Source organism: Nasonia vitripennis, chromosome 5, assembly GCF_009193385.2.
Source record: "Nasonia vitripennis strain AsymCx chromosome 5, Nvit_psr_1.1, whole genome shotgun sequence".
NCBI lineage: Eukaryota > Metazoa > Arthropoda > Insecta > Hymenoptera > Pteromalidae > Nasonia > Nasonia vitripennis.
Window position 1 is genome coordinate 27,080,492 of NC_045761.1, and position 17,928 is coordinate 27,098,419.

A 17,928-nucleotide genomic window follows, 5' to 3' on the forward strand; every position below is an offset into this window, starting at 1 on the left:
AATAAAGCCTGAGATAATCCATTTAGCGTTATCGAGAAAATCGCCCACAGCGGCGGATATAAAGCGTGTGTGCAGTCAATTTATTTAAACGGAAGATGTTCGAGCGTTTAATTTTCCTTAAAGCTCCTTGCAACACGTTGCCTATATACTAGCGCACGAGAGAGAGAGAGAGTTCACCTATTACCATATACACCGCGTTTATGCACTTATGTACCCGCGTGTGCATGTATATTTACATCTATCGATTTCCATCAGCTGACTCGCTCGGCTGCGTCGTCGTGCGCTCGTTCATAATTTGGCGAGTCTTTTGCGAACTAGAGCTCTGTGTCATTGTCGTCGATTATTACGCGAATGGAGAATTCGATCTCGAATATCGACGAGAGCTTTCGCGCGGACTACGCGTGTAAAATTCGTTTCCCCGTTATTTTCATAAATATAAGCAGCACTGCGTGCGAATTTAAATTGCAGACGATTCGCAGCGGGACCTTTATTAAAAAATGCTTCCAATGGAGCGTGAATAATGGATCGAGCGGTGCAATGGAATTTATACCTTGTCGAATATACGCTGAAATCCCGATCGCGGATTCAACAGTCCCCTATCTCTCCATCGTCATCGACATAACGGAGCTTAAACAGCCGCATTTAAAAGCTCATTAGCGTACCCACACAGCTACACGCATACTACCTCGGCTCCTTAGCACACGGCACACTCGTTCAATCCCCAGCCGACTGCACAGTCAATGAAATCTCGCAGCTCGCACGCACCTTACTGTCAAGGTTCTGCCCCTTTGCATACGTCGTCCGGCTGCGCTTAACACCTTCCTATATGCGAGTCGGGAATATATTTGCGTGCGCCGAGGCGCGAGTCCGAGTCGTTATGAATTTTTCACGGCTACGAGGGAGCATTTTAATTTTTTCCATACGTTATCGCGGCCGCCGCGGGAAACATTTTTTGCCACGAAGCTTATTTTTCGCGCCTTCACCTTGACAAAGAGTATAAGGCGATCGACTACTGCACGCGATTCGACTCGCGAGGGGGGAAATCAGATGCATGCGGAATTTTTCCTTCTTTTGCATGTACAAGGCGTTTCTCTGAATTAACGCGCTTCAAAGTTTTTTTAATTCGCGAATACGTTATATCGTGATAATTACGAGTACAACAAAAGCGCATAAGCCCATGTAGTTCAACGTGGTGTCTCTTATAAATAATTGAAATAAAACGCTTACGGTACGCGTCGCGGGGGCTTATTCCAATTAGGTTGAAAATTGAAGGTGCAAGGCTAATTACTCCGCAGGCATATAATTGAAAATAACATTCGTTCGAATGGCCCGAGCGAGTTCCGAGAAAGGAGTCGTTATTTTCGTACTCGAGATTTAATCCGAGGTGCGGAGAATCGATTCGCGAACGAAATTGCGGAAATGGAAAAAAACTGCGGTGTTGTAACGAGCATACATAATACACGTACATTATACAGAGGGTCTTTCGAAAGTACTTGCCTATATTTGCTTGTTTTTTGAGCTGGACCAATTGATTAAACACTGAAAGCGATAAGGATAAGCTCTATAGCTTCGTTTGGCCACTGTGTTCGAGCATATAAATCAAAATCGTGACGCGCCGATGACAGTCCCTTCGGAGTTACGGGATATACGAGCGATACAGCGACCAAACAAAGCGTATAAGGTTGAATAGCATAGCTGCTCCAGCCAAAATCGTGAGTATAAAATATCGATAAATTTTTATTGCAACGAACGTGTAAAGTAAATTATAAAAATTATTACACACATATGCTGCTCGTATTTACATGAAATAAGTGTTATGCCTGGACAAAACAATAATATACAAAAAGAATAACAACAACAACAATCGCCGCGTATAAAGGTGAGTCTCAAACATATGTATATACATAAAAGCGGTGAGAGGAGCGAGCGAATAAACAGCGACTGGCGCAGGCGTCCTTTCCTCCGAGGCTGTGCACACACACACACACACACACACACACGCACGCACGCACACGCACAGAGACAAAATGAAGTAAGCGTGCGCGCAGCTCCGTCTTTGTACCCGTTTATATGTTTTGCATTGTTATTTTGAAATAGGTGCTACTTCCGAGACAGACGGACGGATCGTACATCAGCGGGTTGTTCTCCTGGTTGCCGGCGGGCGTCGCGTTCGAGCGTCTCGTGCGCCAGAGCGCGAACCTCGAGAATCCGTATCTCGTCATCCTCCGGGGCTACTGCTGCACAGAGACATATAAAGAGTGTATAACATTGGCTCGGACATACGGGGGTGGTCCAACCAACCTTTGCTTCGCACGAAGCGGCTCGTCCATCCGCGCACTGATGCTACTGATAGCTCGTTTATTATAAACTCTATAGCTCTCTCTTCCCACCTGTAGTCTAGCTCGGAAAACGGAAATAAATTCTGCGTAGCAAAAATATACTCGGCGCTACTGCACTAAGCTGTGTATACATGCGTACTTCCGCGCTTATAGCTCGCGCTGGCTCGAAAAAGGCGCGCGTATAAAAAGAAACGGCTATAGTTTTTATATTCGCGGAATAAGAAGCCCTGAGATCGATGCGATCGTAGAGTCAGCGTTTGGAGCTATAAATATACGCGTGTACGAAAAGTAGTCGTCGCGCGCGCGCGCACAATTTTATAGTCGACGTCGTATCTTCAATTATTTCGAGAGATCCGTGAGCTGTCACCTGGTAATGCATCCTGCTGGTAGCGCGAAAAAGGCACGAAGAAGCGGTTCGTCGACATAGCGTGCAAACACGCAGAGTCTGCTGTATAAGCGTGGAGAGGGGAGTCCTCTCTCTCTCTCACTCTCAAAAATCGATTCACGTGCACATGCTTTCTCCGGTGCAGCTCCGCTCTGCGCGCTCTCTCTCTCTCACTTGTATAACAAGCACGGATCATCGATCGCACGGCTCCACCACCATCTTCCTCGGGATTTCTTGCTCCTCATGGCTCCGCGGAATTTGGGTTGGCGGAGGCTATCGATTGCCGAGACATGGAAGCGACACCTGTCACGCTCTGACCCCCTGGCCGTTGCCACCGACGATCGTACACTCTCTCGCTCTGTCCTTCGATCCGATGATAACAGCATCAACAACAACAACAACGAAGAGGCAAAAAGCGCACTGTCAAGCCGCGTCTCTCGCACATGTTCGCACTGCTCCGCGTCGTTGCACTCGGGGGAGAAAAAATCCTCGTCTGACCTATCCAGTCCTTGTTCTACTTGAAGCTCAAGCAGCTGCTGCTGCTGCTGCTGCTGCAGCAGTCGCGCATCGGCCCACGCATATAGTAGTCCCGTTTCCGTTCCTGTTCCGGCTTCCCCGTATCAGCAGCACATCCTCGTTATCATTCGCAGCAGCGAATCGCACCACGGCCACGACGACGAGGGCGACAGGTCTTTAATCTTCCCGACCCGATAAATCAGCGGCAGAGCTTGCGCCTGTTGTGCTGCCGGAGAAGGGCCGCGACGACTCGTCGTCGGCGCGTTGCTGGACGCCGCTGCAGCCTGGCTGCCTCTGCCCGAGCTCTATAAGCTGCCCCCGCGAACGGGGAGAGAGAGAAAGAGTCTATACTCTCGCGGACGTTCGAGTCGCGACCGCGAGGCGGCGCCGAAATCCACTCCAACCCTCTCCCTCGGCTGCACACTCGGTGCATGTGTCCTCGCGCGGGCTGTGCACGCGTGTGAGTCGACGGTGTTTCTATAAGCTTCGAGATCTTCGTCGCTCGACGCACCTCGCGGTATCATAAGAAGCGCGCCGAGAGCCGGAAATACCGGAATCCGCTTTATAAATATAGTCGACTCGGTCCCTCTCTCTCTCTTGCGCAGCTATTTCCAGGTATCGACCAATCGACGAGAACTGCGCGCGGCTAAGGTCAGCAGCTCCTTGCGACTGCACCTGCAGGCCAGATTTACACAACGAGAGGGCCACGAGCTCCACGGCGACGTGCGCCGATCGGAGCAAAAAACTGTATACGCGTTGGCACGAGTATACACTGCACTATTCAGCGACTCGAGTCAACTCAACAAGTCGACTAAGGAATAAAAAATCGAGCGCAGCCAAATTTACGATAAGCTTCTTTTTTCTCGTCTCTCGAGCAGCGGGAGAAAATGGCGCGATCAATGCAGACGCCTCGTTAAAAATCTGAATTCCAAATTATCCTTTGACGTGACTGCGAGCGCGCGCGCCAAATAAAGGTCAGTTTTGAACGAGCTTGCGATGAGTCACTTCCTCTAAAAGCGGAATCGGCTCGCAGGTGTGAAAGAAAAAAGAAAACTAAAAGCGAGAAAGGTGTTTGTTTGCGGGGGATTATCGATTCGGATGAAATTTAATAAGCCGGAATCGAGCCGATGAAAAAAGCTCCCTCTCTCTCTCTCTCTCTCTCTCTCTCTGGGCGCGGGCGTAACGATCCTGCGGTTACCAGGAGGCCGGGAAATTGTAACCCGCTACCCCCATCTCTTCCTCTCTCGCGTACACAGTTACGTGCTGCAGCGAAATCTCGAAGCGTACAGCGGGCGCCACCTGAAGCTCCCGGCCGCAAGCTCTCCGGCCTACTCCCACGCGATCTTTCTTGAGAATGAAAGAGTCGCGCGAGTGCCATCTGGCGGCAGCCGGCGGAGCTAGCTGGAGCACTGCGCGGATCAAGCGTACATTATTGATCGCGGAAACGGCGCCAACTCGAAAAAGCTCCTCTCTCTCTCTCTCTGCTGTGTCAGTGTGTGTGTGCGAGCCTGTGTTCTGATCTGCTCCTGGCTCTGAAAATAACTGCGCGTAGGATCGCTCGGCGAACTCGACCGCGACCCTGCTCTCCTTCTCCCTCCGGACTCGGAACTGGACTCTGTACGTATAGGCAGCTTTCGTACGGATATGACCCCATGATCGCGCGCCGACTGCTGCCCTCTCTCTCTCTCTCTCTCTCTACGCTGGCGTTGTGTTTTTCAATCGAGATTTCTTCCCCGTGCTTTGTTTGATAACAGACTGGCTAAATATAAACGGCCTTGCGGGCTTATCGAGCTACGGAGTGCGCCGTACTGATACTTTTATCGACGCACTTTTTTACGTCTAGAGGGGCTTGAGTTCTGGCACCTCTCGGCTAGTGCTTCAGCTTTTTCGAGAACGAAATCAATCATTCCCATTGATCCAAACTTCTATTTTTACATTTTTAAAGCTCGCCGCCGCCACACACCAGCAGCTAGAACAGTTTTAACGCGAGTTTTCAATTTCGAACGCGCTCTCCCATCGAAGACAAAGCATTGAATTAATCATTCCGATCTCGATCGCCGAATTCAATTGGCTTTGTTGGAAATCATTGAAAAATTTAATCGTCATTTAACTCGCTCTCCCGAACCAGCGAACACAAGCCTATATTATCTTGTCATCGGGGATACGCTGCAGCTCGAATTATGGGCGTTCGAAAAATTGCGCAATAATCCGCAGCCGATAATATACTTTTCCGATAACTTGGCTACACGGCCGGCTACACTTTCCAGATAAGGAGATTCTTCCTGCTGCGCTTGTTATGCCTCGAGCGCACAATTCTCGTGTATATCGGGGCCCGGCGACTTTTTTTGCATCGATCAAACGTCTTTAATGCGCCCCGGCACGCACAATACATTTTTTCTCCCTTATACTCTATTCGATCGCTGCATTCGAATATAATATATCACCTATACTCTTGTTCTCCTCTTTATCATTCGCTCCGCGCGCAGTAGGGGTCTCTCGTTATACCATTCGCACGTCGGGGTGAAAAATTCTCATTAGATTTCACGCTCCCGTTGCCGCGCGAATGGGAAAACACTTTTATAGTAACTCGAGAGACGCGTTAATTATATTTTCATCGTGACAATAAGACGCTTTGGGGGATGAAAATATAGACGAGAAGATAAGAAAGCCGATATGGGCGAGAGGAGCCTGTGTCTTATGTTGTTTTTTGAAAAATTACGATTAGTCGGATCAAAGGATGCGAACTTACAGTGAGAATGGCCAGGAGGACTCGAGCTTCTGCGACGGACGCTTCTCGTGCTTCGCAGCATGACGATTCTCAATTCCGTGACAACTGCAAAGAAACAAATGGGACAACTGATTAGTTAGGCTGTGCGAGTTTGCGAAAGTTGAAAATATTCAATTTTTATTGATGATTTTTGATAATGAATAAACATCGAGATATAAAAAAAAGTTGTATTATTATAAATGTCAGGTGTTTAAGCGGAAGCCCTTGAGAGCAAAGAGAAAAAGCGCATATGTTTGAATTTGAAAAGTAATAAGGCATAGATAAAAAAGCGTCTAAATAATTCGTCAAGATAACGTTCGCAGAAGAATCGAAGTAGGATAAGGACAGTTGTAAGTTAGGATAAAACTTGACCGAAGCTGAGCATTTTTTCTCTCGGGAAAAAAAATACCTAAATCCTCCTCTCCCACGTCGCGTCGCATAAATACCAACTGCTTCCATCCTTTATCGATTTGATATCGATCGATCAATATCCGCGAATCGCGATCCAAAAAGTCAAGCTGCAATAAATGCTTGGCTTATAATAGCCGCCGGGGCTAAATTATAAATGCGCTGTTGCACGCGTTCTCCGTTCGATATCTGCATGCGCAACGTTACTTTTGTAAAATCATTCCTCTTTAGAAGGGGCGCACTTGATTGTCTGGTCCCGAGGATACTTGACCTTCTCCCAAGTATAAAGTATATGCGCAGCGCTGCTATACACAAGTGTCGCGTGGAGGTCTTTTCGAAAGGGCCGTAGTGTAGAGGAGAGACGCGTTGTTCGGCACGCGAATTTATCTCGATATTTGCTCTTTGTAAGGCGTGTCTGACCTGCCCTGCTCTGCTGTTTCTCTCTGTGCGACTCTTTGTTTTTTCGGCAGCTTTGTCAGAGGAGGTATAAAGACACCTCCTCGGCCCCGGTGTCGTCTACGTTTTGCGCTTTTTTTCTCTCCCTCTCGTCGAAATCCATCAACGCCCGACCTTTTAAATTCCGACAATTACAGTTCCGAAATCGCGTTAGTAGCTCAAGTCCGCGCTGTTATATTTCGTATTAACGAGACGTGCCGCGTATCTAAAATTCAAATTAAAACGCATCTCGTATGAATAAGTTAGCGGCGCGCTGTGCACTCTCGTAAAACGCAATTTACCCTCAATTTTCGCAATAAATTATATATAAATGCTTTTTACTATACAACTCCGAAACACGAGCTGCGTAATTATCGGCTGGTAATTAATGTTTACAAAGTGTATACGTGAAATTTTCAAAATCCACCGAAAATTCCAACAACAAACTGGCGAACCGCACAGAAGAGCAGCGGCAACGGCGTTGGCTCTTCCTGCCTTGCGCGCGTTATCTCGATAGCGAAGCGGTATATCCCGTGTTTTATAGCCTCTCGAGAGCTCCGCGCTGTATAGGAGGAAAAAAGACGAAAAGCTCGCCGAATCGGACAGTCGCATCGAGGGCCGAACTCGCATTAGCGACTAATGCGTTATCACATACGTATACGCGAGCGTCTAACCCACTAGCTTATATATAGGTGTGCGCGATACCTCTTCCGACTTTAATCTCGTCCGTAGGCGTAAGTCGGGGGTTGGTATAAATTGCCCGATGCCGCCGAACGTCGCAGGCCCGGTAAATTAACGTTAAACTTACAAACGAGCGAGAGTCGATTATTCGATAACCGAAAATTTTCGATTAAGCTCTCAGAGCAGCTACCTGCGCTACACTGAGCGTACAAGGCTGCAATTATCCCCATTTGGACCAGGCCTTAATCACCCAAGACTCCTTGCGCGCGCGGAGACTCTCGTTAACCCAGGCGGAAACAACACACATATACGTAATCCCCCGAAGAAATCCATTGAAAGCGCGCCTAATGAGCGCTGCGGCCCTTTTTCCTCGTCGCGGGAAGGCAAAGCGCGCGCGGCGATAAAAATTTTAAACGGGATGACGCGCAATAAAGCGCACCGCGCGAGTCGTAAATATCGGATATGCGCGCACGTGTCCGGGGGGGCAGCTACTGCGCGGCTCTTTATGTTTACGCGGCGAAGCTCGTCCACTACACGACATAATCTTACGAGCCACTGCTGCTGCTGTCGCTGATGCCGCTGCTGAGAGAGTTGTCGGTCGAGCCGATCGATTATGGTATATATATATATATATATATATATATAGAGCCGTAGCAGCGCAAAGGCTTTCGGGATGCGCGACGATGTTTACGATGCACTAAAGACCGAACTTTACTCGGTTATCTGCGTAAATATCTCACAGGCTCGATTTCGGGATCGCGAGCTAATCCCGCGAACGCGCTTGAGGTATTTTCGATCTTGATCGCGGTGCTTTTGCCAACAGGTTGAAAAATTAATTTTACTCGTACTCGTTAGTCCAAAGTTATAGCTTGCGAAACAGCTCGGGTTCGACTAAACGACCGTATAGTTTTCGAAAAAAGCGTTATCGGCGCGTTTTCAACAGCCTATACTCGCGCGGCTAAATAATCAAAGCTCAGCGCTCGCGTTTCCTAGAAAAAGGAGTTACGAAATCGCTTACATCGGCCATAAGGAAGTAGCTACTCTGCCCGGCGTACTATTTCCTTTTCGCCTTGACCCGCGCAACGCGCTCGTTATTAGTCGTGAAGAAGCAAGTCGTACGCTCCACTTTTTCCATTGCTTCCTGCCAGCAGCCGTGTCTGCGCGCACGCGTGCGGCTCTTTCTCTCGATCTCGAAAAAAAAAAAAAAAAAAAAAAATCAATTTCACTACGCTGCAGTGTGTGCACTTCCATGTCAAGTGCGGTCTAGTTGGAGGTAATAAGTGCGAAGCGCTGAATCGTCGATAACGCCACTGGCTCCTTATATTCTTCTTGGACACGGCTCTGACTTGTTATATTACCATTTCTTTGTCGCATACACTGCACATTGCGACCGCGGAAGTGGGACATTACCGCTGCATAATCGCGGCATTACGTAATTACGATTCTCCGGTAATTAAGGCATTCCTAAATATCTCGCGGGGACTGTTCGGAGGAAAAACAATGTATCACACTTGACAGTGTAGTTAAAAAAAAAAGAAACCCATTATTTCGCGTAATTCCGCCTGGATTTTAATTGACGATTATACGCACGTAACCGGCACACTGGCTGGAATCGTTAGTCTTTCTCTCTCTCTCTCTCTCTCTCACTTTTAGAGCCGAGTGAATTGCGCAAATTTGCACGTTTTTAGCTACGATTCTTTTCCTCTAATTTTTTAGCTGAAACGTCGAGCGGTTTGTAAATAAAATTATTCAACAAATTCGGTCGACTTTATACCGCCGACACGGCGTTTTTTTATTTCGGAAAAAGGAACTTTATTTAAGCCTCTCGCGCGACTGGATCACTCGGTCCCTTTCATTCTCGGAAGCGAAAGCCTCATGGTAATCCGGTCTTAGTCGATTTGTCGACCGGCTATCCGAAAAAACGTCCCGCCTGGGCGGATATTTTCGTCACGGATGGATAATCGAGAGAAGGCCTCGCCGATATGAATGTCAAAAACGAAAATACTTCGGCTCATTATCTCAACGACCAAAAAAAAAAAAAAAAAAAAATTCAATTATATCCGAGCGACAAAACAAGTTTTTTTCGCATCGCCTCCTAAAAGAAAAACCAACAAGCGTTACATGCGCACGTTTGCATAAACAGGCTCTATCTCCGGCTCCATCGCGAGCGCTCGTCAGATTTTTCCACGCATCCCAGGAATTTCGTCTCCCCATTGTCGGGAATTCCCTCGCGACGTTGACGAATGGCTGGCGATCCCCCGCGCGTCAGCACCGAGTAAACAAAAAAAAAAATAAATAAATAAAATAAATAAAAAGGAAAAAAGGCTCACCTCATAAACTAGCTAGTGATCCAGACGTCCATGCCGTTTGCACTATCACCGGCCATCGCCGCGCGTCCGAGCAGACCCGCTGCACACATACACGTATATATACAACAACCCTTCCGCGGGCGCTCGCGCGATTATTTATGCGCGCGTGCACAGGCTATCCGCCTCCGGCGCTTCTACTGGCCGACTGGCACTTTTGCAGCGCTCGCGACTGCATCTAGGTATATATCTCGCTGCCGGCTGCCGCGCACGAGCCTCCGCGCAGCTAAACAATGAGATTCTAATCCGCGCCCATTCGTCATACGGCTATTTAGTCTCGGCTCGCTTGAGTTGTTTAGCCCGCGCTAGCAGCTGTGGTCGCCGGAAAACGGATTTTTTTTTTTTTTTTTTGCTCGGCTCGCGCTCTGTGCTTATGATTATGCTTTTTGCGATCGATTTTTGAGAAGGAGAATAGTGCGTGACGACGTGGCGCAAATGACAAATTGATAAGCGCTGCGGGTAATTAGCCGCGGTAATCGCCGGGATCGTTAAACTAATCGAGAAGGATTGTACTCGAAGAGATCGAGGCGGAATTATTCAAATCACGCCGACTACGAGGTTGACACTTCTCGGTGCTTTTTTGCACGTGGCAATTACGCACAACGGGAGGAAGAGAGGATGATAATTGATGGAATTTTACCGCGCTTTTCGCGAGTGATAATTATCTCCCGCCGCGTATATGCGACGACCTGCGAATCGCCTTTATTATTTCGGCTCTATGGAGTACCCCCGCCGATAATGCGATAGGGGCGAACAAAGCGGATTATGCGCGTTTAATTGTGTACACGGCTTTTTACGGCGCCGATGACGCGGCGCAACGAGAGGGGAGGAGTCGATTTTCGCCGTTAAATGCGCGCTTACACGAGAGCGTAATTGGAGTAGCGCTGGGAAATTGCTGAAAATCGCCAAACTCGGCGCAGACACGCGAAGCTGTATAATATGAATGGCATCACTCGCGGCGATATCAACGTCGATCACGAGAATCGCATCAAAGCGAGATGGTAGAGAGAGAAAGAGAGAGAGAGAGAGAGAGCAAAGGGAGAGAAATGAAGCGAGAGTTTCATTGTGGCGGATGAAATATCGACTACAAAGGATCGTTTACCGGGAGTCTTGCGCCGAGATTCATCTCGGAGGAAAAAAGGAGACGAGTGCAATAATGAAATGCACGAACGATTAAATTCCTCGAGAGAGAGAGAGAGAGAGCGAACGAGAGCTCGAATTCGGGTAATCGGGACAGAAATGTTTTGTTATTATTGCGCGCGAGCGTAAATCAAGGAAATTTATTGTGCAAACTTTTAATTCAACTGCGGAATAACGATGGACAGGTTTTGTTTGCCCACGTGTACCAAGAATCGAGGGGAGAAAAAACCATAAATCCGCGTGTTTGCACGCTTTCGCGCTGCATAGTAGCCTGAAACTGCAGTTTTCGGTATTTAAAAAAAAAAAAACGAGGAAAAAAATCACAACAACGACGGAACAAGGCCTTTGATAGTATTATCAAAAATATAGCGTGGCTCGAAATATCGCGCTGGAAGCTTTTGAAGCGAGAAGATAGAGGGAGCGAGAGCAGCCCTGAAAAAGCAACAAACACCGCGCAGTAGAGCTCTTTTACTGCGGAAATTGAAACAGTGCTCAAACTCTGCGCACACTGCTCTTCCTCGTTCCGTACGCGCGCATGCGGTACATCCGATGTGAAAATCGCTCGCGAATGCATATCATACGTGGAAATTGTTCTTGCCATTGTCTGTCGACTCCGCTCGCTCGTGTGTGCGTGCGCGTGTGCACGAATATCGATGATGCAGATTATAATGCACGAGAGCGAAGCATACGTGTATTTTTACCCACTTCCTCTCTAGCCCGACTCTCTCTCTCTCTCTCTCTCTCTCTCTCTCTCTTCCAGTGCATTAGAGTTCATAAAAATTCATTCGGTTACTCGCGCGGCAAAAAGCGGCCGAAAACAAAAGGCCAGAGCGTCGTAGAGAGAGATGGAAGCTCCTTCATTGAAATTCAAGTGAAAATCTGTGCCGATTGGTATCTATCTAGATTCCTCGACTCTCGCGCTGGAGAGGAGGCTCTTCGCGGGACGTTTCTGCGCGATAAAGAGCTGCCGCAGCTGCATGGAACTCTATCTCGCTTTAATCAACCTTGATACCTTGTAATGGCCCGCTATACGGCGCACCTCGCGCGGGAAATGATTCTCGAGAGGAAGAAATCGACGAGCGAGCTATCGTACCCGCTTCGTTATTATATACCTGCGCGCGCGCGCGCGCGGATTTCGCGTGATATCGACGTGCCGGCGAATGGCTCTCTGACTTATGATGCTGCTCTAATGAAGTTTCGGCATTAGTTTTGGATTAATTCGTCAGCACTCGATCCGCGATTCGCTCGCGTGTGTCGGAAAATCACTTTGATCTTTCGAATTTAAGCCATTCCTTCTGGCGGATATACGAGACACTTTGGAGAATAAATATACGGGTCGCGTATAAAAGAGGCGAAAGAGAGCGACGTCCATCGCCCGCCGGAGAGAGATTGCCCGGCGAGATTTCTTAAAGCTTGACCGATCTTTTAATCAAGTCACCTGCGATAATGCGAACGGGCAATTTTCGCCGTTTAATCTTTACCATCGTCGGGCTTTCGCTTGACTTTTCTCTAATGCTCTTATACCGTCGTTGTCGTTATGAGATCGATGAATTTTTTGCTGAAAATTCTAGTCACCTTATATTGCATGGAGAGATAAAAGTAAAACGACACTGATATTTTCTCAAAATTCATAACTACGGGGATTCGTAAAGCCACACTTTTACTGTGAATAACGTATATTATTTATAAACTCTATATTAATTTACGTTTAGTCGAAATTTCTGAAATCGCTACTCACTTTCCAACGTCAAAGGGAGATTTCAAAGGGACTGATTGATAAAAAGTCAATTTACATCGTTCCTTTATGAGTGAATATACTTTGTTTATTAATAAGCTGTCAACGGGTTGAACGTAGGAGTACAACGAACGACAGTAGTCGTTTACGTGCTTTTTATTAATTAAAAGGCTCAGCTTGAAAATTTCATGTTCCACGTCTTGTGTTAAAATTAAACTAAAATTCTGATGCCAACGGATTTCCGGGAAAAAACATATTCGAAAAAGCGCCGCATATTGCGTTTTTAAAATCAACATACCGCGTTATTATTTTCCATAAAAAATTCGTGCTTATTCAAAGCATAAATAATGCAGAAACATGCAGAACAAATTGATATCCAGAATACAGATCTATAATCGTATATTAACAAAAAAATAATGTATAATTGGCAATAAATCAATCAAAACTACTCGACCAACTCACCTGAACGATCAATCATAAAAATTCCACCTCTGATAAATAAATATAAAAATTACGCTGAGAAATGCGATTATTTATTATTTTTTTTTTTTTCGAAAAAACATTGTGGTATAGCTGTGAAATAACGAGCTCAATATAAGTTGACAAAAGATTTACAAGAAGCTATAGAGTGTGAATAGAGAGCATTAATGATACAGTAAAAGAGAGAATTATCGTGTGAGACTATTGTAAAAGAAGAACATGAAAAGGCAGGCAATGCTAAAGAGAGATCAATCAAATTTAAAAAATGAAAAAGTGAAGAGTACAATAGAAGAGCAAGATATAAATGCGATTGTATATAGAGTAGATATAGGAAAGAAAAAAGTTTAATGAATCAAGAAAAAAAAGAAACTTTGAAATGTACCCTACTGCTTAGTCCGCGATGATGATTGGGCCGGATACCGCGTGTGTTATAACGTCCAACCCCTAACAACAACACAACAACAATAGAATCAGTTTTTCATTCAGCAGGATAGTACAGGCATAGATCTATCAAAATTCAACTCTCCACTACCCACAGCCTCCACTAGGCTCGCAGTAAGGGGTGCATCGTTCATATAAAAAACGCGATTAATATCGGATAGGATAGTATGGCGCGTCACTGCCGCGATATATTCCATTTTACAACGCACTCGACAACACTCGTAGCATCCATATACCGCGGGGCTAAGACATCAACGTTAATTCGAAGCGCAAGCTCAAAAAAGCTCCCAGCGCCGTAACTCATGCAGGTGTAGGAGGGCACCGGCATATAATATGTAGGTTAAAAACTCTCTCGCACTCTGTCTCACACGTATACAAAGTGAGAGATAGAGAGAGAGAGAGACGTCGGTTCAAGGGTCCTCGAGAAGGCTGCGAGCTGGCAGAGCAGGTCTCGGCCGTGTGTGCAGCATCGCACCTGGCTGCTAAAAACGAAAGAGAAGGAGCAGCATAGATGGCTGCGATACGAGCGTCGCCTCCATCCTTCCTTCCTCCGCTGCCGCTGTTGCAGCTGCTCCGTAGGCTCTTGAAAGGGGCGGCCACTCGAGTCGAAAAAAACGTTCGCCCGGCCTGTTTACAATGGCAGGAGCTGCGAGAGCGAGATCTAGGTCGTCGTCGATTTTAATCGGCTTCAGGGCCGCGACCATTCAGCGAATTCTTAAATCCGTGCCCGAAGGCGTGCTGCACCCTCCGTTCTCCTCCTCCTACTTCTCGGCTTCTTCAAGGGCTAGACTACTACTACTACTACCGATCGGGGGAGCTGAGAACGCATGCGCGAGCTTTCGGCCGCGCGGAAAGGGAAGTGCCGCTGCTGCTGCTCGAAATCACCGATCTTTTCAGCCATCCGCGGGGCTTCGAGCCTTTGAGTTCTGATGTGCGTCGAGCAAGCTGCATCAGTCGCGGTCTATTTTCGTATAAGCGCGAAGAGTCGCGCCGAGAGATAAACCAGAGACTCGTAAAGGAAAGCGCGAGGGATCGATACAATATGGGTCAGTTATCGATTGTTGTCCGCTCGATTTTGTAAGGCCTAGTTATATAGAATGCCGCCTAGATCTAGTTCGGGAAAGAGCAGAGGAGCGCTCTCTATCTCGCTATCTTTAAAGATACGTCCATCAGCGCCGCCGCTACACCTGTATTCATGCCGTCTTCTCCCACGTGTGCGTGGGTGGGTGGACTGGCTCATTAAACGAACAGCTATCTCGAGTGCTGCTGCTCGGGAGACTCGAATTTTCGTACTACTCTATGATATTTCAGCGAGAGCGAGGAGTTCCTTAATACGGGAAAGCTAATTTCTTCGGCGATCGGGTCGTCGGCCTCCTCCGCACAGGCTTCTCCTCCTTCTCTCCGCGTAACTGCGACGACGACGACGCACCATTTATCTTCGTCCTCTCTCGCGCGCGCGCCTTGAAAACTCATCTCTCCACTCTGTATTTTTATCCGCTTTTTTGCTCCTCGTGTGTGTGTGTTTTTTTCTCTTTTCACAGCGGCCACTGTCCGGGCATTTAATTCCATCTGGCTCCAAAATGAGTAATTATATCGGGCAGGCTTTTGATTGCGCGATATAGTCTCGACTAGTAATTGCATCGACAGCGTAAGGGAATCCGAATACCTTTGCAATTTGAGTCGATAACTGCGCCTCGTGTCTTTGTATATACACGGACAAAGACAAGTAAGCATGAAAAAAAAAAACGCATATCTCAATCAGATGCAGAGCGCGGGTACTTTTTTCCGTTTTATCACACTGCAGCGCGCAAGTCTTCCTCCTTGAGGCAAGAGCAGCAGCGGCAGGAAAAATCAGCACAAAGGCAGCGCGCGATATAAACAGTCATCTTTTGATAGGTACAATCGCTCATAAAAGCGAGTAAGAGAGAAAAAAAAAAAGCAGCGAAAAGAGGAGCATCTCGCCCCAGCGCCGTTATAAAGTGCTGCTTTAGCATCGCATCGGCCCAGCATTGTTCTCGGCTTTTTTTCCCTCTGTTATTCCCCGAGACTCTCGCGTCGCGTGTATACGCCGAAGGGCTGCCGATGCACAATGGAAAATATTTGCCAAAGCCGAATTGTTCCTCCTCGTGAAATATCAATATATACTCGGCTGCATATAGAAGCTGCGATAATTAAGCTCAACAAGTATACACATGTGTGAAATCAGCGCAGAGAGAAAAAAGGCTCTCATCCGCGAGTCTGTCTTATTCATTGAAACTTCACTCCTCTCTCACTCTTATACACACTTCAGCCGAATGAAAGACGCTCGTTTCTCGCTCCCCCCGAGCGATGCTTGCGCTTTTCCGCAGCCACGCGCTGGCGCGACTCGCTTTGTTCGTAAAAGCGCCCGCGCGGTGTTTCCTCGAGATCGCTTCGCTCTCTCTCTCTCTCTCTGATGCTTTAAAATTTTTCAAGAAAGCTCGAGCGCGAGCTTTGTGTCGCAGCCTTATATACGCATTCCTACTTCTTCTCCTCTCGCGCTGTATGTGTGTGTGTGTGCCCCGAGGGTAATTTATCGGAATAACGACGTTACTTCGAGGACTCGGTATAATGCATTGTTAACGTCTTGGCTCGGGTTTCGACGAGGGCGTATTGTAGGAGTAATTTACGAGGGAAAAATTAACGATACGCATCGAGAGAATAAGAAGCCACAGGTGCGAAGGGAGTCGAAATTGCCGTCTTTTTCAACTCTCCTGCGCGTTATACATACATAGCAGCCCTCTAGAGCTTGCTTTTCATTTCGTGTACTTTCGTCGCTGCTGCTGCCGCCGCCGCCGCCGTTATACTAACGTCTGGGCGTTGCTGTATAGCTGCAATAAAGGATTTCGCCTATTGCTATAGAGCACAGAGTAGTGCGCGGGCTAGGAATCGTTATTGCAGCCGCAGTTAGACAGAACTGACGCTGGCATTTACCGAGTCTGTCCCGGAGCTATACTGCCGCGCGAGAAATTGATACGCCGAATTTCCGGCTTTCCCAGCGCGAGATAGGAAGAATTAAATATAAGGCTATTATTAATCGGCTGCAGTTCGATTGTATAACGATAGCTCGCGAGTTTCGCCGAACTAATTAATTCCGTAATAACGAGCCGAACGTCTTTTGTCGATGACTTACAACTCAATTAAAGCTGTGAATCGCGAGAAAGATGAATCTGTTAAACAGCCCCTCTGTCCGTGATATACCTCGTTCTCGTAAGAAGCTCTCTCGTGGCTATCGCTATAAATGACGTGGAAAATTGAAATTTGTGATACAGCACACATTCCCCCGTAACCTGCTTTCCTACGCACACGCTTGAATTGCGATCGTTCGTCTGCACCCGACGCGTCTACTGCCCCTATTACATATCTTATACAGCTATACGATCTGTGCTGTGTGTAACTGTTATGGAGGCTCTATAGTATTACAACTTTCGACGGCAATTTAATTGCCTGCGCTTATCGCACTGATTTCGTATTCGTTATTACGTAACGGTGAAAAAATCCGACGATAAATCAGGCCGATGCGAACGAGCCAATTACATCTCGCAAGCATCGCATCAAGCCCGGCCAAATGCCCGCGAAAGCCTATACGGATCACGTACATATGCACAAGAGCGCATCAACGAGAGAGAGAGAGACAGCAGCGCAACGCACGGCTCTCTCATAACAATGGCTGGCTCGCGGGGACGTCTCATTTGTCGACTGATCCTCTCATGCATGTCCCTCCAGCTGGCAGTAGTTTTCCAGGATATTGAGAAACTTGCCGCATTTGTCTGCCTCCTCTCGTCCAGCGAGCCGCCGCGTTGTTCGCGAGTTTGCGCGGATTTGCGCCGGACAATTTCAGTATCTCCACCCCCCAGCTCACATTCCCGCGACGACGACGACGACGACGACGACTACTCTACGTACAGATGTGTTTGCGCGCGAGTATCCAATTAGTCGATTGAAAGGGGACAACGAGCCGTGAGATTTATTGCGCGCGCCGGAGAGAGGCACTTTAATTTTCGGGGAGTTTAGGAAAATGTCAAGAGTTATACGCGATCGAGAGCGCGCGCTATAACTGTCGAAGGGCTTTAATTTGTTTGCCGGCTCTCTGCGGAGCTGTTGCAGTAGACTAAAAAACACGGCAGCGTATAAGGTGGATGTAAACGAGGAGCGAGTCGAGCTGGCGGCGCGAGTAATTGACGGATGAGAAAATCAAAGTAAAGCAATCGGCCATA

General features: G+C 47.4%; 1 protein-coding gene across 11 annotated transcripts in view; it reads right to left on the reverse strand.

The window, feature by feature from the left end:
• The window catches only part of LOC100113722 (potassium/sodium hyperpolarization-activated cyclic nucleotide-gated channel 2), a 61,841-nt gene that overhangs the window by 34,470 nt on the left and 9,443 nt on the right, over positions 1 to 17,928 (reverse strand). For 10 of the 11 annotated variants that reach the window (XM_031930919.2, XM_032600867.1, XM_031930916.2 and 7 more), the window contains exon 3: positions 5,990 to 6,073. In XM_031930919.2, coding sequence (XP_031786779.1) covers positions 5,990 to 6,073 — 84 coding nt within the window. Of the gene's footprint in view, positions 1 to 5,989; positions 6,074 to 9,861; positions 10,052 to 17,928 lie in introns of those variants that run through there. The other variant, XM_032600866.1, reaches the window with a different exon arrangement.